Source organism: Xyrauchen texanus, chromosome 25 (assembly GCF_025860055.1).
Source record: "Xyrauchen texanus isolate HMW12.3.18 chromosome 25, RBS_HiC_50CHRs, whole genome shotgun sequence".
In the NCBI taxonomy this organism is placed as follows: domain Eukaryota; kingdom Metazoa; phylum Chordata; class Actinopteri; order Cypriniformes; family Catostomidae; genus Xyrauchen; species Xyrauchen texanus.
The window spans coordinates 33177149-33199280 of NC_068300.1; the positions used below are offsets into that span (position 1 = coordinate 33177149).

Genomic DNA, 22132 nt, shown 5'->3' on the forward strand with positions numbered 1-22132 from the left:
AAATTAAAATCTCATTAATAATCATCTAAGAAACCAAACTGATCTCAAAACAGGTCTTAATGAAATACATTGGGAATGACAAAAACATCATCAGGAAAAAAAAAAAAAAACAGAATATAAGAATTGTTGAAAAAAATACACTGCATAAATAATGGAACCTGAAGCTAGAGTGATATCTTTATGCCTGGTGATTGGTTCAGTTTCAAATGTATCATAAAAAATATACTTTAACCATTTACATGAATTGAAAACACACATTAAAATACATACATCCATTTAATATATTTGCTCTGATATTAGTAGCATTGTGTATAGCAAAATGTCTTTAAGAACAAGCTAGGGTTACAAATATGACAACATTATCAATACATCAAATCATTATTTGTCGTGTATTAGTAGTTCAACATACCACATTTTTGTCAGCCAAACACAGATTATGGGATTTGAATGACTGATTCATCAAAAGAAACTCATAGTACTGCAACAAGCAGCAAAGACACAAGATGTGCCACAATATTTGCTATAAAAAAAACAAATGACCTTGAAACATACATCAGAAGCAACAACTGAAATCTGAATCTGAATGTTGGTGCAGCAATCATTATGAGGACTCTCCATAGACATAATGACTTTTATACTGTACGAACTATAGATTCTATCCTCTAACCCTAAACTCTAAACCTAACCCTCACAAAAAAACAAAAAAAAGTATGTTTTTTAAGCGATTTGAATTATGGGGACACTAGAATGTCCTCATAAACCACATTTATAGCTTAATACCATTATAATTACCATTTTGTGTCCTAAAAAGTATTTTCAAACCACCCAAACCCGCTCGCTCACACACACATGCAAGCACGCTCGCACACACGCACATATTTACCATTGACCAACAGTATTTTGAGGTGTTATTCAGTGAAGTTGTAAGGCTGTATATGACATTGTCCTTCAAAGGGAGTCCGGAGAAACCTTGAAATAGAGACAAACGTTCAAGAGACACCAAGCAAGGTAGAAGCAGCCATCAAGGAGTATGGTGCAAACTAGACACAACAACTCATTCTTTGTTATTCAACAAAGGTTTACTCTATTTTTACTGCAATGAATATTAAGCCACCTTTTCACTGCATCTGACAAACCAGAAAAAGATTGGAAGTCATACATTTCCAATGTAGAGTCACACAAGGACTGTGTGGCGTTCCATCCATCTGCGGATGTGGAATTTTTGGATCCAATTTGAGCTTGGGATGCGTTGGAATATTTTAACTTGTGGACTAGACCAAATGCAGTGCGTTCTATTTAAAACTATGACTGCGAAGTGAGAAATATATATAAAAAAATATGTCCTAAACTTTATTCTAAATGCTTGATACTGCTGTAGAATGGACACCTATGAATGTACAAGTCAGTATAGAACATTTACATTGCAAATATATCACAAGTCATTTGTAATTATATGTGTGAATAAATGTGTACATGTGTCATTTATGAATTTGTACTTCCTTTGTTGAATAATTGTTTTGCTTTTTATTATTATTAAATATCATAAAACCACTGTAGTAACAGCAATAATAATAATAATAATAATAATAAAATACTGAGTGAATATGAATTAATTTAATTTAATTCTTCCATGTGCTAAAAAAAATATCACACACAGTAATGTTATTCTGAGACTTGGTCGCAAACCTCAAAAAAAAACCCTGCATAAAACCAACCTTCCTAAATTTCATTAACATATTTTGATACTTCTATTAGGGTTGTTGATTTTACGTGTTAAATTTGTGCAATTAATTACATAAAAAATAACATTAAAAAAGCATTAATAAAAAAAAAGTAATCATGCCCACTGACTCATAAGTAAATTCCGTAATAAAAGTACATATTTTCCTACCATCGGAGCAATTTAAGTGTGAACTTACTTTGTGCTTTTTACGAATTTCAAAGATTCAACTAATTTTAACTTGCCACAGCGTTCTAAAAATGTGCCGTTTATGATGTCTGACATACACATAGATAGATCAACAATTAGAAATTGGGAAACGCAAGAATGTGTCCTGTGAGAACAGCTAGGACAGTTTGACAAACTCAGTTGTGAAATGGATTGCTGTTGACTGTATGCTTATGTTTAATTATATGGGAATAATAAAAAATATATATATATATTTAACTTCTAACCACCTCCCTTGTGGACATCCCTCCATTATATGTGATTGCACCCATAATGTAATCATTCTACATCAGGGCCTGATCTTTGCTATTTATTGTGATTAATCAGATTAAATAAAAATCGATTGACAGTCCGGGTGGTCTGGCATCGTGTTTTTCGACTGCTTTCTCCCTAGCGATGAATACAATCCATTGCAACAGAACTGAAAGGTTATAATGACTGCCACTAGTGGGCGAAATGCAACAGTATTGTCAGAGCAAGTGTCGGAGACAGTAAAAAGGCGACTTATCCCCCCCACCCTTTCCCAAATCCCACTTCGAAAAAAGATAAAAGAATAAAAACAAAGTGAGAATTCTTTCAAAGTTAAAAGATAAAAAGATGTGCTCTGTTCAAAGCCTTGTTGATCTCATGGCCAGTTTTTGGAAAATGGACTGACAGTAGCTGGGAATTCAGCAGAGTGTTGCAGCTCTTCTGAGGCCGGTTAATAACAGAGGAAATGGAGCGAGAAGAAAAACAAACAGAAGGATTGTACGCTGGCATTAAACCTTCCATGTCTTCATTACTGAAAATGTATTTTCAGATGTCTAAAGATGGAGGGAATAAGAAAGAGGAACTCTAAACGAAAGTCAAACCGTTGCCTCCAAAATATCATTGCAGTCACAATGGGTGGAGCTTAAACCGCCTGTCTGTGTCCTGTTATTAAGCTCCACCTCTTCCTCCTCATCACTGTCCATCCCCTCTGTCTCCAATCCTTCTTTTTGTCTGTCCTCTTTCAGCTCATTTAGGTGCTTGGGAGGAGCCACCTCTGACCGAACAGGTGGCATGGCACGTGATGATGATGAAGAGGAAGAGGTACGTCCCCCCTGATTAAGCCCCAAAGCGTCTCTCAAAACCTCAGCGCCTGCCTCCTTCAACAAAAGAGCGGGTGTGGCCAGAGTGGTCAGGTAGATGGCTGAAGCGGACTGGCTGGAGGAGGACACCAGGGCGTGGCCTCGCCCTGTCTCTCCATCTATTGGGTGGGGCGGAGAGTAGGGCTGGTTGTCGTTGCTGAGGAGGGTGAACATGCGATCCACAGAGCGGCTGAAATGAGCCCAGTCTTCCAGGCTGAGGGTGAAGTTGAGTTTGAGATCATAGGCGTGCTCATCAAGTCTGTACAAAGGTTTAAGTTCTGACCAGTTCGACTCCCCTGGAAACAGGTCAGTGTCTTCTGGGACTTCCTCTTTCCAGGGCCTATCCTTCCCATCCTTCCCAAATTTGTCCTCTGTGAGACAAAAAAAAAACCACAAACACCCACACAAAACACTGTTAAGAGGAAAAAAAAAAAGATGGTCCATCAAAAGGCACTGAATATAAAGTGGATTCATCTACTGTATATATGGAGATAGATCGATGCTTGTGATTTCATGTTAGAAGGGTCGTTCATCTGAACATGTTCTGCCATTATTACTCACCCTCGTGTTGTTCCAAACCTTTATGACTTTCTTTCTTCCATGGAACACAAAAGGAGATGTATTTCACTTTCATTGTATTGAGAAAAGATGCATTGAAAGCAAATGGTAACATCAGTCTTAATCTTGTCAAGGAAATTGTGTTTGCTAAAAATGGTTTAATTAAAAAAAAACTGCTGAAAAAAATATGTAGAGAAAAACAAATACTGCAATATATTAACAATGCACTAAAACTGACTACATTTACATGGACACCAGGAAGTGGCGTATGGCGAGAAAACTGTTTATTTCGAGAAAGCAACGTTCCGGTTTACATGCACTGTATAAGCGTGTAGTCTTTACTCCCGTATACATGCGGCTCGGTCAGTAAGCAGTTTCTCCACATAAACGTAATTTCTCCATGACGCTTGTGTAAATAACAAACATGGTATCCGAGGAAGACTTCACTATTTTAGTCTCTTTTGCTTCGCTTTATTTCCAGATATTCCAGAGTTGTTTCTGTGTTTGTTTCCTTAATTTTCTATCACGATCTGCAGCGGAATTGCGCTGCAATAGTGGGGTTTCCCTCTTACATATGTTTCCCCCAGTGTACTTGAGTGCATAGTAAACACGAGGGATATTGTATTTATATTATGTATAGGTATAGTTTATAGTGTACGTGATTTTCATACTGTTGTCCAGGAAATGATGAATTCTTTCTGCTGTCTGACTTGTTGTTGGCTCCATCCTATAACTTTTGTTATCTGGTATGCTCACACAAATGCACACTCTTCAAAAACCTGTTAGAACGCCGTTTTAAATAAATTATGCATATTTAAATAATTGTAAGAAGTTTATAATTTTTTTCAAAATATTTGAACATTTGTAATTTATTTAATAAAAGTTTGGACTGTTACAGTTTGATACATGTTTTTGTAATTTTGCACATTATCATCAACTAAATTATGTCATTTTTATCGACTAATATGATGCGCTGCTTTAATCAGAGTACATTTTACAAACATAATCAATATGACATTATGACAATATTGATTTAAATTCATTTAAAGGACAGTTTCTTCAGAAGACAAAAATTATGAAAAAAATGTACACTGGGAAACATTATTTGGTGTCCACGGAAGACAGAAAGTCATACAGGATTGGAACAACATAAAGGTGAATAAATGATGACAGAATTTAAATTTTTGTGTGAACTATCCCTTTAAATAAAAATAAATAAATAAATCAAATTAAAAGTAAATGTTCATGATGGAGAAGGAGGGAAAAATGCAAATGTTTCAGGCATCGAGCATGACAATGATGAGGGGTAAGTGGTGGAAATCTTCCCTGCCATTCCGGGCAGTTTCCATGCAAATAGACAGCGAGGAAAACAACTGCCTCTACAACCTAATTCTGTATCATGCATGCCAGGCAGAACTAAATGAATTCAAGAGAGAGAGAAGAAAATAAAGAGACAGCGAGAGAGAACGGTGAGTCTGACAAGGCGGTGGGCTTGGTGGCATTGTATCCTATGGACGAAAAGCAGAATTATTATCCAAACTCACAGCGATTTGGAGACAGGCTTCCTCACTTTAGGCCATTTCCGGCGCTGAAACTGCCTAATACGACAAGCAATGATAAAAGAAACTGTTACCCCGCCCCCAAACTGAAGCATGTGATAGACACGGAGCCAATCAGAAAACTCAACAGCACCCATGGCTGAATACATGCAAGAGGAAGAGACAGAGAGATAGAACAAGAGACACAAAGACACACACACACACACACACACACACACACACACACACACACACACACACACACACACACACACAGTGAGAGAGAGAGAGAAGGGGGCACTAGTGCTCTTCATAAGAGTGCAATATCTGAAGGAGAAGACATCTAGATTGTCAAGGAAGTAAACGGGAGCTTAAATTCTTGCAGATTGGCCCACATATTTTTTTTCTACAGGATAATTACATTTTGTTGTTGAAATAAATAGTTCTCATAATAGTTCAGCTTCTAGCCGAATATTTGAACTGTCTAGAGTAATTAACCAATTTCAATGGCAGACTGATGTTTGAATGAACAGCTTGTTTTGTGGAGTCTGACAAAGCTTCCTTTTCCCATTCTTAATCTTAAAGGAATGTTCCAGGCTAAATGCAAGTTAAGCTCTATGGACATCATCTGTGGCATGCTGCTGACTCCAACAGTGTATTTTTGCCCCTCAGTTGATAGAAACAAGCAAAAATCATGTTTACAGTAAAGCTCGAGCAATGGAACTCTCTCAAAAATATTTGTTTTTATAAAAATTTATATTTGTAAGATTTACACCTTTTAATAATGACAATTTTCCTGACTTAAGCAATCTTTAAATGTACATATTATAAATTCAGAATAAATGAGTATTCATTTTGTATTTAATAATTAAAAAATGAGGAGAATGAACTTTAAAAACATATTGAATAAAATTAACAATACAGCTCTGTAAATGGTATAAACGCTATTCATTTCACACATTTTATTCTTAGAAAATTTACATATTTAATGGATCATATTTACATAAATCTAATTTAAACCATTTGCTTAAATATTGCTTTTACCAGGAATACTTATAATTTATTTATTTATTTTTTAAGTATGTCGCATTGTACTGTTATAAATGTTAAAATATACACTGTTTAGTATAGTTAAGTATAGCCACAAGTACAATTTTTCAACTCTCGTCATGATTATGTAGAGTCTGTGAGGGGGCGTTCAGATCAAACGCGTACTTGTGCTTAAAAAAGCTAGATGCAGTGCAATGAATGACACTGAACACACGTGTCTCAAGATGCGTTTTTAAGTGGTTGAAGTTTTTTTTAAACTTAACACGCTATCTAAAAGCGAGGTGCTCATGCACAAGGCGCTAAAAAAACAGTGGTCAAAGATGTCCATTTTTAGCACATTCTTTACATCCACCAAAAAATGATTTTGATAATAATACACAAGCAACTGAAGTCTATGGGGCAAGGCACTGTGATGTACGTTAAAATATACACTGTTTCGCAAGTCCAATTTTTCATGACTTTGTAAAATCTTACAGGGGGCATTCAGACCAAACCCACTGGAATTACATTGGTAACGTATAACTAGGCGTTTATGCGCCTACACAAGTATTCCCACTGATAAAAGAAAACATTTTGACAACTTCACAGCTCAAATAACCCACAATTCTGTACATCAGTAAAAATACGAGTTGCAAACTTTCAGCTTTTAATTCCTCCAGAATGCCTTGCCCCATAGAATTCCGTTTTAAAAAATGGAACATTCCTTTAACTGCAAAAGATTTCTGTATGACAGTGAAGTCTTCTCCTTCATTTCACACTGACGAGTGAATTCCTGTGATACCTTTAAGTGTGTGATGTGCATCAGACTACTTAAACATTCACATTTAAGCTCCAAGCTATCTACAACAGAGCTGCGGAAGTGGATTAGTATCTTCATTCCAAGTAATCTTTACAGTTGCCATCTAGTCTAAATGGGGTTAAATTAATTTGGCAGTGATACCTGTATTCATCAAAGCTGCTTCTCTCTTTACCTCCTGAAGAAAAGACAATATCATTAGTTAGAGATTGTAAAAACAATGTGATGTACAACCCCATTAATCCATACGAAAGCATCACCTGAAGGTCTACAAACTCTAGGCTCCTGTCCGGGGGTCATGTGGTAGGACTTGCTATTGCTAGTCAGAGGCAGGCGTTTTACAGGAAGGGGACAGTCTCATTCGCAAGAGTTTCTTATTGGACACAAATTTGTTTGATACGCCCTTTTGAACAAGTTGAGTCATTAATATATGTTTGGTCCATTTTCCATTTGTGCTTTTAGGTGTTTTATCTGCTAAAAGACAATTTTGTCAACATTTAGGAGTTGATTTCACAAATGTTTGTCAAATATGGATAGAAAGTGGAAAACTGCGTAATCTTATTATGTTGAATCATAAAAAGAAAATTGCGTATATACACTCACCTAAAGGATTATTAGGAACACCTGTTCAATTTCTCATTAATGCAATTATCTTATCAACCAATCACATGGCAGTTGCTTCAATGCATTTAGGGGTGTGGTCCTGGTCAAGACAATCTCCTGAACTCCAAACTGAATGTCAGAATGGGAAAGAAAGGTGATTTAAGCAATTTTGAGCGTGGCATGGTTGTTGGTGCCAGACGGGCCGGTCTGAGTATTTCACAATCTGCTCAGTTACTGGGATTTTCACGCACAACCATTTCTAGGGTTTACAAAGAATGGTGTGAAAAGGGAAAAACATCCAGTATGCGGCAGTCCTGTGGGCTGAAAATGCCTTGTTGATGCTAGAGGTCAGAGGAGAATGGGCCGACTGATTCAAGCTGATAGAAGAGCAACTTTGCCTGAAATAACCACTCGTTACAACCGAGGTATGCAGCAAAGCATTTGTGAAGCCACAACACGCACAACCTTGAGGCGGATGGGCTACAACAGCAGAAGACCCCACCGGGTACCACTCATCTCCACTACAAATAGGAAAAAGAGGCTACAATTTGCAAGAGCTCACCAAAATTGGACAGTTGAAGACTGGAAAAATGTTGCCTGGTCTGATGAGTCTCGATTTCTGTTGAGACATTCAGATGGTAGAGTCAGAATTTGGCGTAAACAAAATGAGAACATGGATCCATCATGCCTTGTTACCACTGTGCAGGCTGGTGGTGGTGGTGTAATGGTGTGGGGGATGTTTTCTTGGCACACTTTAAGCCCCTTAGTGCCAATTGGGCATCGTTTAAATGCCACGGCCTACCTGAGCATTGTTTCTGACCATGTCCTTCCTTTTATGGCCACCATGTACCCATCCTCTGATGGCTGCTTCCAGCAGGATAATGCACCATGTCACAAAGCTCGAATCATTTCAAATTGGTTTCTTGAACATGACAATGAGTTCACTGTACTAAAATGGCCCCCACAGTCACCAGATCTCAACCCAATAGAGCATCTTTGGGATGTGGTGGAGCAGGAGCTTCGTGCCCTGGATGTGCATCCCACAAATCTCCATCAACTGCAAGATGCTATCCTATCAATATGGGCCAACATTTCTAAAGAATGCTTTCAGCACCTTGTTGAATCAATGCCACGTAGAATTAAGGGAGTTCTGAAGGTGAAAGGGGGTCAAACACAGTATTAGTATGGTGTTCCTAATAATCCTTTAGGTGAGTGTAGTTGATGCAAGTCATAATGAAAGTTTTTACTCTATTCTTGTGATTATAATTTATAATTATTAATTATTAATTTAATCAATTAATTTATATCACTGAAAAGATCTCCTGAAAAATGGATTTCAATCCTTGTTGACAGCATGGACATGTGAACACGGACTACATGTCAGATTCAACTTCGGACATTTAACTAATCTTTGACTTTATCTTGTGTGTCACAGCAGAACATGTTTGCCCTTCTGGACAGCAGCTCAGTAGGCGATGGTAAGAGCTTCTGTTTGCATAAAAACAAGAGGACGGAAAGCAAGGCAGGGCCAGGGGTCAGGTGAGGATGATGATGATGAAGATGCAATATTCCCATGTTGCTTGTCGGTCCTTACGGAGAGAAGTGTGTTTATGTGGCAAACACACTATGTGAATGTATACACAATATAAGTGTGTTTGAAGATTTTGTGTTTCCATACAAATGCATGGACATGTGTGCTGTGGAGGTGTGTTTATTTCAGTGTAGAAATGCGAGTATGTGTGACTCACCCATCTCCAGGTTGCGTGTGCGGGGGTTACACTGCTTGTGGCCCTTACAGCCTCTGAGCTCCATGAGCTCAACATGCAGTTGATTAAGCACATACCGGTCCAGTGTATTGATTGCATTCACCAACTAAACATACAGAGAGAAAAAGAAAGATTTACCATAACAAAGTCTTAACGCTCCTGTGACATGTAAGATGTAATTTATTTAGCATGTTTTTGTTTTTTGATAACATTTTCTACTTGGTTTAAAGTCATTCATTTATTTATATGGAAAAATATTCATACCTAAACCTTTACAGTTAAAATTGTGCATTAACATATTTAATGTTATAACGCACATAACCTTGTGCAACCATGCGTACACGTGCGTGGACGTTGTATTTTGGCTTCGCTATATGCAACACCTAATTCAAATTCATTTAAATTGACTGATCTCAGTTTGGGAGACTCTGTGCTGTCAGTAAAGGTAAAACTTTAGACGCAAAGACTCGTGATGAAACAACATGGCGCTGATCACAGCGAAGTTTGTCTCTGGGAAAAATGCCAACAAAACTACATCTGATAAGAAACCTAATTACGTTTTTGCATTGAAACCTGTTTGAGTCAAAAGAGTAAATTAGAGTAATTCTCTACTTTCATGCCGTTTTAAAAGTTTGAGCGATATATCGCAAAATGTCACACTGCTAAACACAATGTACACTAATGTGCACTTTAGCACATTTTGTCCTTTGAAATCCTTGATTTACTGTTCATTATTGAGGATTAATGGGTTCATCCATAAGCTGAAACATTTTGAAAATAAGTTTCTGAGACCAGTGCAGACAGACAGCACACTGGAGGTTATGTCATTCCCTAAATAGGGAGCAAGGGAGCATCCTGTAGCTCTCTATGCAGCTAAGACTTTCTATAGCTTGGTATTATTTACAATTTCACAACTTTGTCCCGCTGTCCTCATACAGTATATTTTGCATCAATTATTAGGAAAACGATTTGCTCCAGAATGAAGAAAATAATAAATAAATGATGCTTGTTTATTAGGTGCTACTAGTTACAAATCAAAAAAGGGAAATGGATAATGCACACAGCAGTCACGCTTGGGCCTCAGGAGGTTAAAAATGATCACTGACCTGATAAGGATCTGTGTTGATGTCAAAGTACTCCAGAAATCCAGTGGCAAATTCACAGAACAGGAAGTTGTGTGTCTCATTTATTGTCCTCATGCACCAGTAGGTGTTGTTATTAGCACTGGTGCATGCACAAAATGGCCCCACTGTAAACAAACATGGAATAGAGAATGATAAGTGAATGATGAGTCCAGAACGGACTCAAAGATAGTTTTGTGAATGTGCTTGTGTGTCTCACATGTCCAGAACGGAGCGGTCTGCCAGTGTTGGTTGTCATGTGTGAAGCAGGTAAGACCGGGCATGCTGCAGGTGTCATTGTTACGCAGACGCTTCAACAGCTTCCTGAGTTTCTTCTTGCGCTTTTGTTCCAGCAGTAACCAGGCCTTCTTATCCTTTTCCTGCCCTTTCCTTCATATAGAGAAAAATCAATAACATAATAAAAAAAAAAGTTCCTGCAATTTCATGTGGTATCATTTGCAGGAGCGCAAATACCCATTTCCGAGCGGGTATGCGAAGGCAAGGCAAGGCAAGGCAAGGCAAGTTTATTTATATAGCACATTTCATACACAATGGTAATTCAAAGTGCTTTACATAGAAGAGATTAAAATAAGAATTAAAAAAAAATAAGAATAATTGAAACAGTTTAGAATATAAATAAAATAAAATACAGTACAAACAGTCGGACACACAGTGGCACAGTGCTCATTCAGTAAATGCACAGCTAAACGGATGTGTTTTGAGTCTGGATTGAATGTGACTACTGTAGGAGCACATCTGATCTCTTCTGGAAGCTGGTTCCAGCTGCGGCTGGCATAATAGCTAAAAGCAGACTCTCCTTGCTTAGAGTGAACACTTGGTATTTCTAGCTGATGTGATCCTAATGATCTGAGTGATCTGTTGGGTTTATATTCAGTGAGCATATCTGCAATATATTGAAACAATGCGAAACAACATTTGTATGTAAATCGCCATGTAAAGGGGGGTGGGGGGTGGTGCCCGTTTGTGCCCCCATTAGTGAGCCGCCGGCACCCCCTTTACATGGCAACCCTATGCATTGCAAACCTTGCATATCTGTTTTTTGCCCTCTGATCACATTGTTAGGTGGTGCAGGAAAGACGAGATCAATAGGGGCCAATCCTGTTTCATTCTTTGAACAAACACTGATCACTAATAATGGTGGATGTTGTGAGAAGCGTAACTATTGTATTTCAATTCTAAGAAGCCAGTCTTGCCCAAATACTGTGCTTTTTTGTGTGAAAGCCTGCGATAAAAAAGCATGCATTCAGGGGCCGCATCTGTTCACATACACTACCAGTCAAAAGTTTTGAAACAATTGACTGAAATGTTTCTCATGATCTTAAAAATCTTTTGATCTGAAGGCGTATGCTTCAATGTTTCTTATTTGGGATTTGGTTTAGTAACAACATAATTCCCATAGTTCCATTTCTGTTATTCCATAGTTTTGATGACTTTACAATTATTATAAAATGTGAAGAAAAAAAAGAAAAAAATATAATAAAGAATGAGTAAATGTTTCAAAACCTTTGACCGGTAGTGTACATACTGTATACACTAATATACAGACTGAAACCCACCTGAATGGATGGACACTTCCTGTTTTGTATTTTCTCAGTTTACTCTTGTATCTAGACTTGTAACTGAAGCACAAGAAAAATGAAAAAGACAGTTAATGATAGCCAACATTTATTATATATAATTAGATTTAATTAACATTTGTTTAATATTATTATTATTATTTATATTATTGTTTATGTTATACATTATATACATGAATATTTGTATTATATACAATATATATTATGAATACACTATATTAAATATATTAATAATTATGAATTTATTAAAACATAAATTGACTTGACGGAATAGTAATTTAAAGCTTTCCATTTACGAATCCGTTACAGCCAGTCAATATTTCATCTGACAAGCTTCTATGAGTTAAACGTGAAGAGATGATTGACAGATGTCACTCTCACAAGTATTTGTTGCAGTCACATTCCTCAGGTCGTGCCTTTTTCAGGTGGCCTCTGACCTCACGCAGGTTCTTAATCTTTGTCTGGAGTGTTTCGATCTGGAAAGGGGGGTTAGTGTAGAAGTGTAGATAATGACACATTGATCTATCAGTGTCTGTGAGCTGTGAGAGTACAATTACAGCAATAGTACATCTTAAAAGGAGATTACACATACATTCTACTCAGCCTCATGTCTTTTCAAACCTGTTCTTCCATGGAAAAAAAAAGGAGATATTTACCTGAATGTCCAAGCTGATATTTTCCATACAATGAAAGTGGGAAGCAGACTAATGTGTCATGCTCCAAAAAACAAAATAAATAAATAAATAAACAAATAATTATAAAAGTAGTCCATTCTACTTATTTTGAGTCTTTTTTTTCATTATATACTCAACAAGATAACTGTGTGAGGTACATTCCAAAATGTAAGTCAAACAGACTTCTGCCTGTTTGTATAGGACTTTTCTGGTACTTTTTGTCCATTTTGGAGCTTGAATGCTTCAAATTCCTATTCAGTTCCCAGCCACTTTCATTGTTATGGACAACAGCAGCTTAGACATTCTTTTTTGTTTTCCACAGAGGGAAAAAATAAACATGACGGTTGGTACATGATGACAGAATTTCTTTTTTCTTTCTTTTTTTTTTAAGAATGTGTGCAGTATATTTCATACTTCATGGTCGATATGGAGCTTGTGATCCTTCCATGCTTGCAGTGATTTGTACAGACCAACATCACATTTCACGGTTTCATTGGCAAAAATGAAACACCTGCAAATAGACACACACTCATGCTTACTTGGCTCTCTAAATGGGGACACACCTTCCACTTCTATTGTTTTTATATAAAGCTAATAATAATAACTGCAGATAACCTCCATCCCAAAAATTACCCTCGTTTTTTTCTGGCATTTTTTTAAGAATTTCATGAAACAGTGTTTTTATAATATACAGTATGAATACATTTTCCAGTTGATTGAAAACATCCCTGTATGTTCCCTAAATAGGTTTTGGTAGATCTAGCTCACCTGTGAGTGACTTTAATAGTGGAGGGTACACTCAGACTGTTACTGGGCAGGCTGACTGCAGTCGGTGCCATGCCACTGAACTCGCCCTCATCTGCTGCGTTCTGTCCGATGCTGAGGTTCTTAGGGCCTACGGGTCTGTATTCATGATCCAAGTCCACTGCATACAGATCTCCCCCCATCTCCATGGAGACAGCACGGGTGTAGCGGTTCCTAGAGTAGTTCTTCAATGATTTCAGTTCTGTCAATCAAATGTGAAGTAGAGGGAGGTTTTAAATCCAACAGAGGGCAGCAGAGGCACACAAAATAAGAACCCACTTTATAATAGGTGTCTTTAAATACTATGTCCATAAGCATTTGATGCAATGTAGTTATTATGAACATACAAGTTGTTGCATTGAACTTGCATTTAAAGTACTGTACCTGCATTTAATTACATCTGTAGTTACACTTTTAAAAGGATAGTTGACCCCAACAAAGATTTCTTTTATCATTTAGTCACCCTAACGCCATACCAGATGTGTATGACTTTCTTTCTTCTGCAGAACAAAAACATGTTTTTTTTTAGAAGAATATTTCAGCTCTGTAGGTCCATATAATGCAGATGAATGGTGGCCAGAAATCTGAAGGTCCTAAAAGCAGCATTAAAGAAATCCATAAAACTCCAGTGGTTTAATCCATGTCTTCAGAAGAGATATGATAAGTGTGGATGAGAAACGGAACAAAATGTAAGTCCATTTTTACTATAAACCTCTAGGGCTGCCTCCGACCAAAGATTTTCCAAGTCGACCAGTAGTCATTAGTTTAAGCCATTAGTCGACTAGTTGTAGCACGTTTATGCATCAGAAAATGGTTTGAGTTCCTGGTCTGAGAAAGAATGTTATAAGTAATATTGCTAACACTGTTCTACATTACAGAGAAATACTAAACCGCAATAATGAGACTTTCAAATATACATTTTACAAGCACATAAAGCGAGCAGCAGCGACACCAGCAAAAACTGTAATGATCCTGAATGTGTTGGAAACAGCAAGGAGACTGTCTGAACATTTCTTTAATTACTAGAGAGAAATGCACATTAGGGTTGTGCCGATAGATGATGATCTTGGGATCAATGATGGTCAGAGCCAATAGCTGATGCCTTTGATGATGTCAAGACAATATTTGTCTCATTTTCCCATGTATTAAATTATTATTATTAGACTATTATTATCAAATTAATATTAAAAATAGACACAGACACGCACTTGAAGAAACACTTAAATGTGCATGTATGACACACTGTTTGTACGGAGGCGTGCAGTCTCATGGAACACGTGCATGTAAAGGTTCTCACTCTTTCCTTGTTTATGTTTTCAGAATTTTGGGGGCAAAAAATGGTATCGTCTATGAGTGCTCAACTGAGCTCAGGAGGTGCTTTGAGAAACATCTGCGATTAAAACATAAAATAATACAAAAACACATTCATCTCAAGCACTGATTTATATTTCAGTGATTATAATCATCATTATAATTATTATTTTGACATTTATAATTGTTTTTATGCCTTCATTTGTGTAAGTAATTTTCCACCTGCATGTTTAGACGGATACTTGCCTGACGGTAAATGAAAAGGTGGTTACTTATTTATATATATATATATATATATATATATATATATATATATATATATATATATATATATATATATATATATATTAGTCTTTTATCACTTCATTATTTTAATTGCTTTTTCATTTAGTTTGGAGTGCAATTTGAATTTAGAAATGAATTTGATTGAAGTTTTTAGTTTTTTAAATAAATTAATTACATTTTCAATGCAAAATCACTAAAGCAAGAATATTCACCGATCCCTCAGCCCGGGGGTTGCTGATGTAATTGGGTATTGCGATATCCAAAGAGAGTTCTTTGCCAAAGAGATGTTGCCCTTCACAACTGTTGTAAAGCCATCTTTCAAATAGTAGAACAACACACATTTTAACTGCACTTATTTTTTTCCAGTTTCATTTGAACTTTTAGTTCAAATAAATAAAAAATAAAAAATTACGTTTTTTATATAAGTTTGAAATCAGTTTTTTTCTTTCAGCGACCAAGCGACCAATCAAAACTTGGTCGACCAAAACTCTTCTCATCGACTAATGTAAACTATCAAGGGGTAGCCCTTTAAATCTATATTTTCACTTTCACATCTGAAAGTAAAAGTGGAGATTTGTAGTAAAATCCCCTAACCCGAAACCTAACCCAACCCTTACCCTAAACCCTTACCCCTAAACCTACCCTAACTCTTAAACCTACCTGTACCTCAACCTCAGCAGTAGTAAATTATAATTTTGCAGAACAACATGTAGTTAAACAATAAGTACATTGTATTTTATGTATTTTAATGTTAGAACATAGTAGATAAAGACACCTAAATGACCCCAGAAAAATTCAAAGAATGCGCAGGAATTATTAAAAATTAAATATTTGCTTGGTTATGTCTAAAGCTCAGTTAAATTTCACGTTATGTGACCCCACAAAGCTTTTTGAAACCAGTGACCTTCATAGGTACTTTCATTGACTAATAGGGCAGTGAGGAGGAATGGGCGCTGCCCTTAGCTATCAGACAGCCATTGTGTTTTAAGGACTTGTTGCTGAGTGTGCTTTTAGCTGTGCAGGACGTCTGGTTCTACTCACTCTTTTTGGAGAACAGTTTACTCTTTGAGTATGTACCAAGTCTGTACATTTTGGGCTCACAGTTGCAGCCTTGGGGCTCAGAGTTCACACTGACATCAGCGCTCATGCTCTGAAGGTACATCTGTGATTTTATGCTGGTTACAGAAGGCTTGCTCACAGTGGAAAGACTGGCCATTCCTTTGCATTTAGATAATCTCAGCTTCCCCGTGGCGTCTTCCACACACTGCCACTTCTGCAGAGACACAGAGAGATCTTCATGTATTTTCACTCTTAAAGTAACTTGGTTCCAACAAGTAAAAAAGACAGATTCCTTGACATAATTGAAGGCAATTTACATTTACATTTATGCATTTGGCAGATGCTTTTATCCAAAATGACTTATAGTGCACTTATTACAGGGACAATCCCTCGGAGCAACCTGGAGTTAAGTACCTTGCTCAAGGACACAATGGTGGTGGCTGTGGGGATCGAACCAGCAACCTTCTGATTACCAGTTATGTGCTTTAGCCCACTATGCCACAACACTCCGATCATACATCAATTGATCATAATCTTGAAAATTCTCATAAAACACACATGGGTGTTTATTTAACTTTGAGAAATTTGATGTCCCAGGGGTTGATTTATATTAAACAAGCAAATGTAAAAATGCTATTGTTAATTGATTATTCATGTTATAGTGCAACTAATCTTAACATTTACACTTTTTAAATTAGTTTATGTTAAAATTAGCATTAACAAAGATTAATTAATGCTGTTAATATATTGTTCATTGTTAGTTCATGTTAAACCTTATTGTAAAGTGATACCTTTTCTTTAGTTATGTCAAGGTCACATTTTTAGCAGCCTTCATCATTTATTTTAGGTACTTTTCAAATGCCCTGTATGTAAAGTCTGTACTGCTTTAGCCTTGTTCCAGACCCAGACTTTTAATATTAAAGTATGAATATCTAATATAAAAACACTAATTATTACATGTTTAAAACTATGATTACTGATTACGAATTACAAATGTCCCGCAGTTAAAGTCTTTTTTTGTTTGTATTTTAAGTAAGTGTACTCGTTTACCAAGTCAACTCAAAAGTGTCAGTGAAGAGCATGCTGGGAGATGAAATACGACTGATGCGTAAAAAAAAATGGGTGTAATTTCCAATCAAGCTGTAATCTTGCCAAATTATGTACAACGTGTGAAAATATTATGCAATTTTGTGCATTTAGGATACATAAAATGTTAGCTATGAACTTAGACTTCTCAAGATTTCACCAAAGAATTCTAATAAACACAATACAGAATTTGAGATGTGCTGGAAAAACAACATTAATCTCCTGTGATGCATACACTTATATACTGTACATGTGATGCATGTATATAAATTAAAACAATTAGTGAGAGTGTGAAATATGTTTTAACAAGCCTTTGCTTTCTAGTAGTCCACAGGGCTAAAAGTTCCTGAAGTTGAAGAAACACCCACATACACACTTTCCTCTGTAACTGTATATGTGACTGAACTGTACTTGACAGCATCTGCTCATTGACACCCCAAATCCTCATTACCCTTTCACCTCAGATAACAAGTATGTGTGTTTGTTCCTGTGTGTGTTAATACAGCACAACTAAAAGGTGAGAATTATCCCCCTGCCCTGCGTCTGCGCTCTAACTCATCTGTAATTATCACAAGATCACAAATCCACCTTGTTAAAAGCCTTGTTAATTTTGTTCCTCTGACCATTAGGGTCGTTATATTACAAATGAATAATCATTCATGCCTCATGCATCGAGACTCTAATACCCACAATCCTCATGGCCATGACCACTGCATGATGACATAGCTTCCTCTATAAAAGTGAGAGGGAAACACGCAGATATCCTCTTATCACTTCTAGCCTTTCATCATTGATTAGAGGACCTTCAAAAACTTTAAGTTCTGCTTATCAGCCTTGTGAATGAGGTCAGAGCTTCGGGTCGCCATCCTCCAAAGGCTGCAGCAGTTATATGCAGTGATTGTTGTTGATCGCGACAGTACCCTATTTTTTTGCCTATTATCCCAAAAAAAAAACAAAAGCAGGACTGTTTGACCGCAACATGTTTTCTTTGTTATTTGAGGTAAGAAACAATTTGTTACCTTGAGCTACTGCGGGTATGGCATGCCACCGCTTCCAGTTGATTTGTTTATATTCTGAACTCCCACCGGGCTGGGGGGGATTTAAATGTGGCTTGCAGGCAACTGCCCTTCTGTGGTGATATTTAGTATAGAAGTGTGTGTTTTTTTTCAAGCGTGATTATAAGTTTTTTTAATTTCTTGCAGTGATTTCGCTCCTTGTATTCTTCAGGTAAACTTTAAATGAAAGCACACACACACGCACACTCACACGCATACACACACACACACACACACACACACACACACAAAAGAAAGAAATTAAAGTGCTTTGCACCCAGTGTGACGCACACATGGAAGCAAATGACAGGTGCATTCGGTGCCTTGGCCTTGAGCACTTACAAGAGGCTTTTACTGATCCCTGCCCCAGCTGTATGGTAGTGTCTGCTGAAACCAGACAGTGTTGGCTAGACGGATTATTACAAGATTTGCCTCCTTCAGGAATGCCTCAAAATCTAAATAAGGCCACTAAGAAATGCAAGAGAACAGTAGCCAAAAATGCTCCAACTTGTAAATTGAGCAAACCCAACAGGGAGGAAAGCATCTCTAACCAGACGACAGAGGTTTGTCCAACAGAGGAACAGCTTAAAGATTTGGTGGAGTCTTTTGCAAGAGGCAGGTCAGCTGATGTAGAGCCTAATCCAACATGTGGTAAACCTACTGAAAACCACTGTACTGCTCAAGATGATGCAGAAGTCCTGGATGCACTTTCCATGGCTGCTTCTAATACAGACTTTGGTCCTGATGAGTATAGCCAGGGTTCAGATGGCAGGTCTATGCAAGATTCAGTCTCACTGGAGGGGTCATGGAGAGCACAGCCTCATTAAAATCGGTTTTGCAGGCTGCCCTTGCACGTTAAGGCTATGATGAGCCAAAAGGTTTTGCTAAAGAAACCACTATGTTTCATAAACGGGCTCCTTAAGAACCACAGTTTAGCATGCCAGCATCTGAGGACTACCTTGCTGAATTACAGAAGTGCTGGACTAACCCTAATTCCCAGCATGTGCCCTCTGACTACCTGACTTTTGCAGCAATGTCAGGAGACGCTGATCATGAGTTGGATCGTATGCCACCATTAGAGCCTGCAATCACTCTGATGGTGGTTCCATCTTAGCAGGTGGTAAGACTTGAAGCACATTGCCCTAGTCTACAGGGTAGAACAACTGATGAACTCCTGTATAAATCATACAGTGCAGTAGCTAGAGTTGCTTGAATCGGGAACTCATTATCTTGGTTGCTCTTGGCACAGTCACAGTTGTTACAGGACTCAGGGCCAGACACTTCAATGAGTGATGCCTCTCTTCATGCTTTGGCTTTCATGTCTTGTAAACTTTGGCATCTGATGTCTCTTCTAAATGTGACATGATGCCAGGTTTGGTTGGCACAGTTCCCTTTACCAAATGCAACCAAAAAGGCTATATGAGACCTTCCTGTGTTCCTGGGAACAATATTTACAGAGGCAGCTAAACAGTCCTTAGAGATGTCGGCCAAGGCCCAAAGGTACTGGGAGCAGCAACTGCCTTCCCTTTGTCAGCCACAGTCTCGATGGCCACATATGCTGCCTCTTGGTTGTGCTCAACATTTTCCTCAACCAAGGTTACCTACTGGCCAACAACAGCGGGGCAGTATAACTATCCCATTGGACCCCCTCCTGTGTGCCACACCAGGGGACAGCATGTTGAGTGGCATCCCCCCAAGCCCTCAAAGAAACCCACCCGCCATGCCTGAAACGATTAGGCCAGGGATGGGAAAATATGGCCCATCCTGGATCTGAGAGGTTTGAATTCCTATCTGAAGAAAAACCATTTCAGGATGCTTCGAACATCAGACATCCTACATACCATCAGGTCGGGAGAATGGTACAACGTGTGAAATGGTAAAACCTGAAGGATGCGTATTTTCATATTCCTATCCACCCCCAGCATTGCCCATACTTACGGTTCGCATACCAAGGTCAAGCATATCCATTCAACATTTTTCTATTTGGCCTCTCTCTGGGACTACTTATCTTCACACAGTGTATGAGTGCAGTGATCACTCCGTTACCTCTCTAGATGATCAGGATACTACCATATCTGAACGACTGGCTAATATACTCTCCATCTTATGCAATAGCTCAATCTTAAACAGAGATTGTGCTAAAGCACATATCAAGCTTGGGAATCAGAGTGAACTATGCCAGAGTGAACTAAGTCAGCTGGTCCCAACTCAGACCATCACTTGCATTGGCATTCATCTAGATTCGTGCCAAATGTTTGCCTCACTGCCACAGGTTTGGGCAGCCAGCATAAAGAGAATCAGTTCCAACTGGATGCAATGGTCAAGGTGATGACATTTCAGAGGCTAATTGGATTGATGGTAGTGGCCTCTCCAGTCATTCCTTTGGGCCTCTTGATGGTCAGACCAATCCAAGTTTGTATCAATTCTTTCAGACTGCATCCAAATATGGGACCGCCACAAGAAAATCTGAGTGACGCGGCATTTCCAGTTACTGCTCCACGTGTGGTGGAAGTTGAGTTTTCTAATCAAAGGGGTCAAACTGGGAGACACCCCCGTTGCCGCAAAATAGTGATGACAGATGCCTCGAGAGTGGGCTGGGGAGCTGTCTGTCACCACTAACCATTCCAAGGGGTGTGGTCAGAAAAACATCAAAAGGAACATATCAATGTTCTCAAACTCTGAGCCGTCCTTCTTGCTCTCAGACACTATCTACCACTACTGAAGAGCAAGCATGTGTTGGTCAAAACAGTCAATATTTGGTTGTAGACCAGCAGATTTTCTGTCTTGACACAAGATCCACACAGGAGAGTGGCATCTCCATGCCGAGGTGAAGTCAATATGGCAGAAGTTTGGCTAAGCTCACACAGATCTCTTTACAACAAGTCAGAATACTCATTGTCATCATTGGTTTTCAATAACATGGTACTCAAGCCCCCTAGGACTAGATTCTTTAGCACATGACTGGCCATAAGGGCTTCTCTTTGCCTTCCCACCACTACTGTTGATCAAGGCCGTTCTCAACAGAGTCCGCCAGTGTTACCATCATCTTCTTCTGGTAGCCCCCAGATGGCAAATGGAGCCAAGTTTCCAGTGCTGCTCAGTCTATTGAAAGGAACACCATAGGAGATTCCCGTCAGAGTGGACCTTCTCTCACAGGAACATGATAACATCCACATCAAGCCAGGATGCAACTCTGGGTCTGGCACCTCAGGAGCCTGACCATTTTCTTGGACACTAAAAGCACATATGCCTCTGGGGGTTATGGTCTGCCTTTCACTATCCAGGGGCGATCCGCCTGTGGTTCTGTCCTCTTGGGCAGTTTTGAGAGGTATTCTGTCAGAAAATTGTTCAGCAGCAACTTCAGCATCTCCATACACTTTTGCTAGATTCTATAGGTTAAGCATTGCAGCAAAATCCAGTGTGGGGTCATTTGTTTTGTCAATGAACCACACTGTCACTGATGACTAGGTCCATCATGACGTAGTAGGCATTAGTCATCTGTAAGTTAACGACCCTAGTGGTCGAAGGAACAAAATAAAATGAAGGTTAGAAATGTAACCACAGTTACATCTGGAGTTCTGGATGACCATTAGGGGACATGGTCTCTCGGGACCCCTGGCGAAAAGGGTTCTGAGGATTTCTGCGTGTTTCCCTCTCACTTTTAAAGAGGAAGCTACATCATCACACAGAGGTCATGGCCATGACGACTGTGGGTATTAGAGTCTAGATGCATGAGGCATGAATGATACTTCATTCATAAGTTAACAACCC

General features: G+C 38.3%; 1 protein-coding gene across 4 annotated transcripts in view; it reads right to left on the minus strand.

The window, feature by feature from the left end:
* Positions 1-22132, minus strand: part of LOC127619191 (extracellular sulfatase Sulf-2-like) — a 246908-nt gene that overhangs the window by 422 nt on the left and 224354 nt on the right. For 2 of the 4 annotated variants that reach the window (XM_052091991.1, XM_052091992.1), the window contains 9 exons: positions 16203-16434; positions 13530-13767; positions 13176-13272; positions 12469-12563; positions 12067-12129; positions 10710-10879; positions 10475-10617; positions 9351-9474; positions 1-3428 (listed from right to left, as the gene is read on the minus strand). The exon at positions 1-3428 is cut by the window's left edge and continues 422 nt beyond it. In XM_052091991.1, the coding sequence (XP_051947951.1) occupies positions 2794-3428; positions 9351-9474; positions 10475-10617; positions 10710-10879; positions 12067-12129; positions 12469-12563; positions 13176-13272; positions 13530-13767; positions 16203-16434 (1797 nt within the window). In that variant the 3' untranslated portion in view covers positions 1-2793. Of the gene's footprint in view, positions 3429-5159; positions 5214-7143; positions 7178-9350; positions 9475-10474; positions 10618-10709; positions 10880-12066; positions 12130-12468; positions 12564-13175; positions 13273-13529; positions 13768-16202; positions 16435-22132 lie in introns of all 4 variants that reach the window. The other 2 variants (XM_052091993.1, XM_052091994.1) reach the window with 2 other exon arrangements.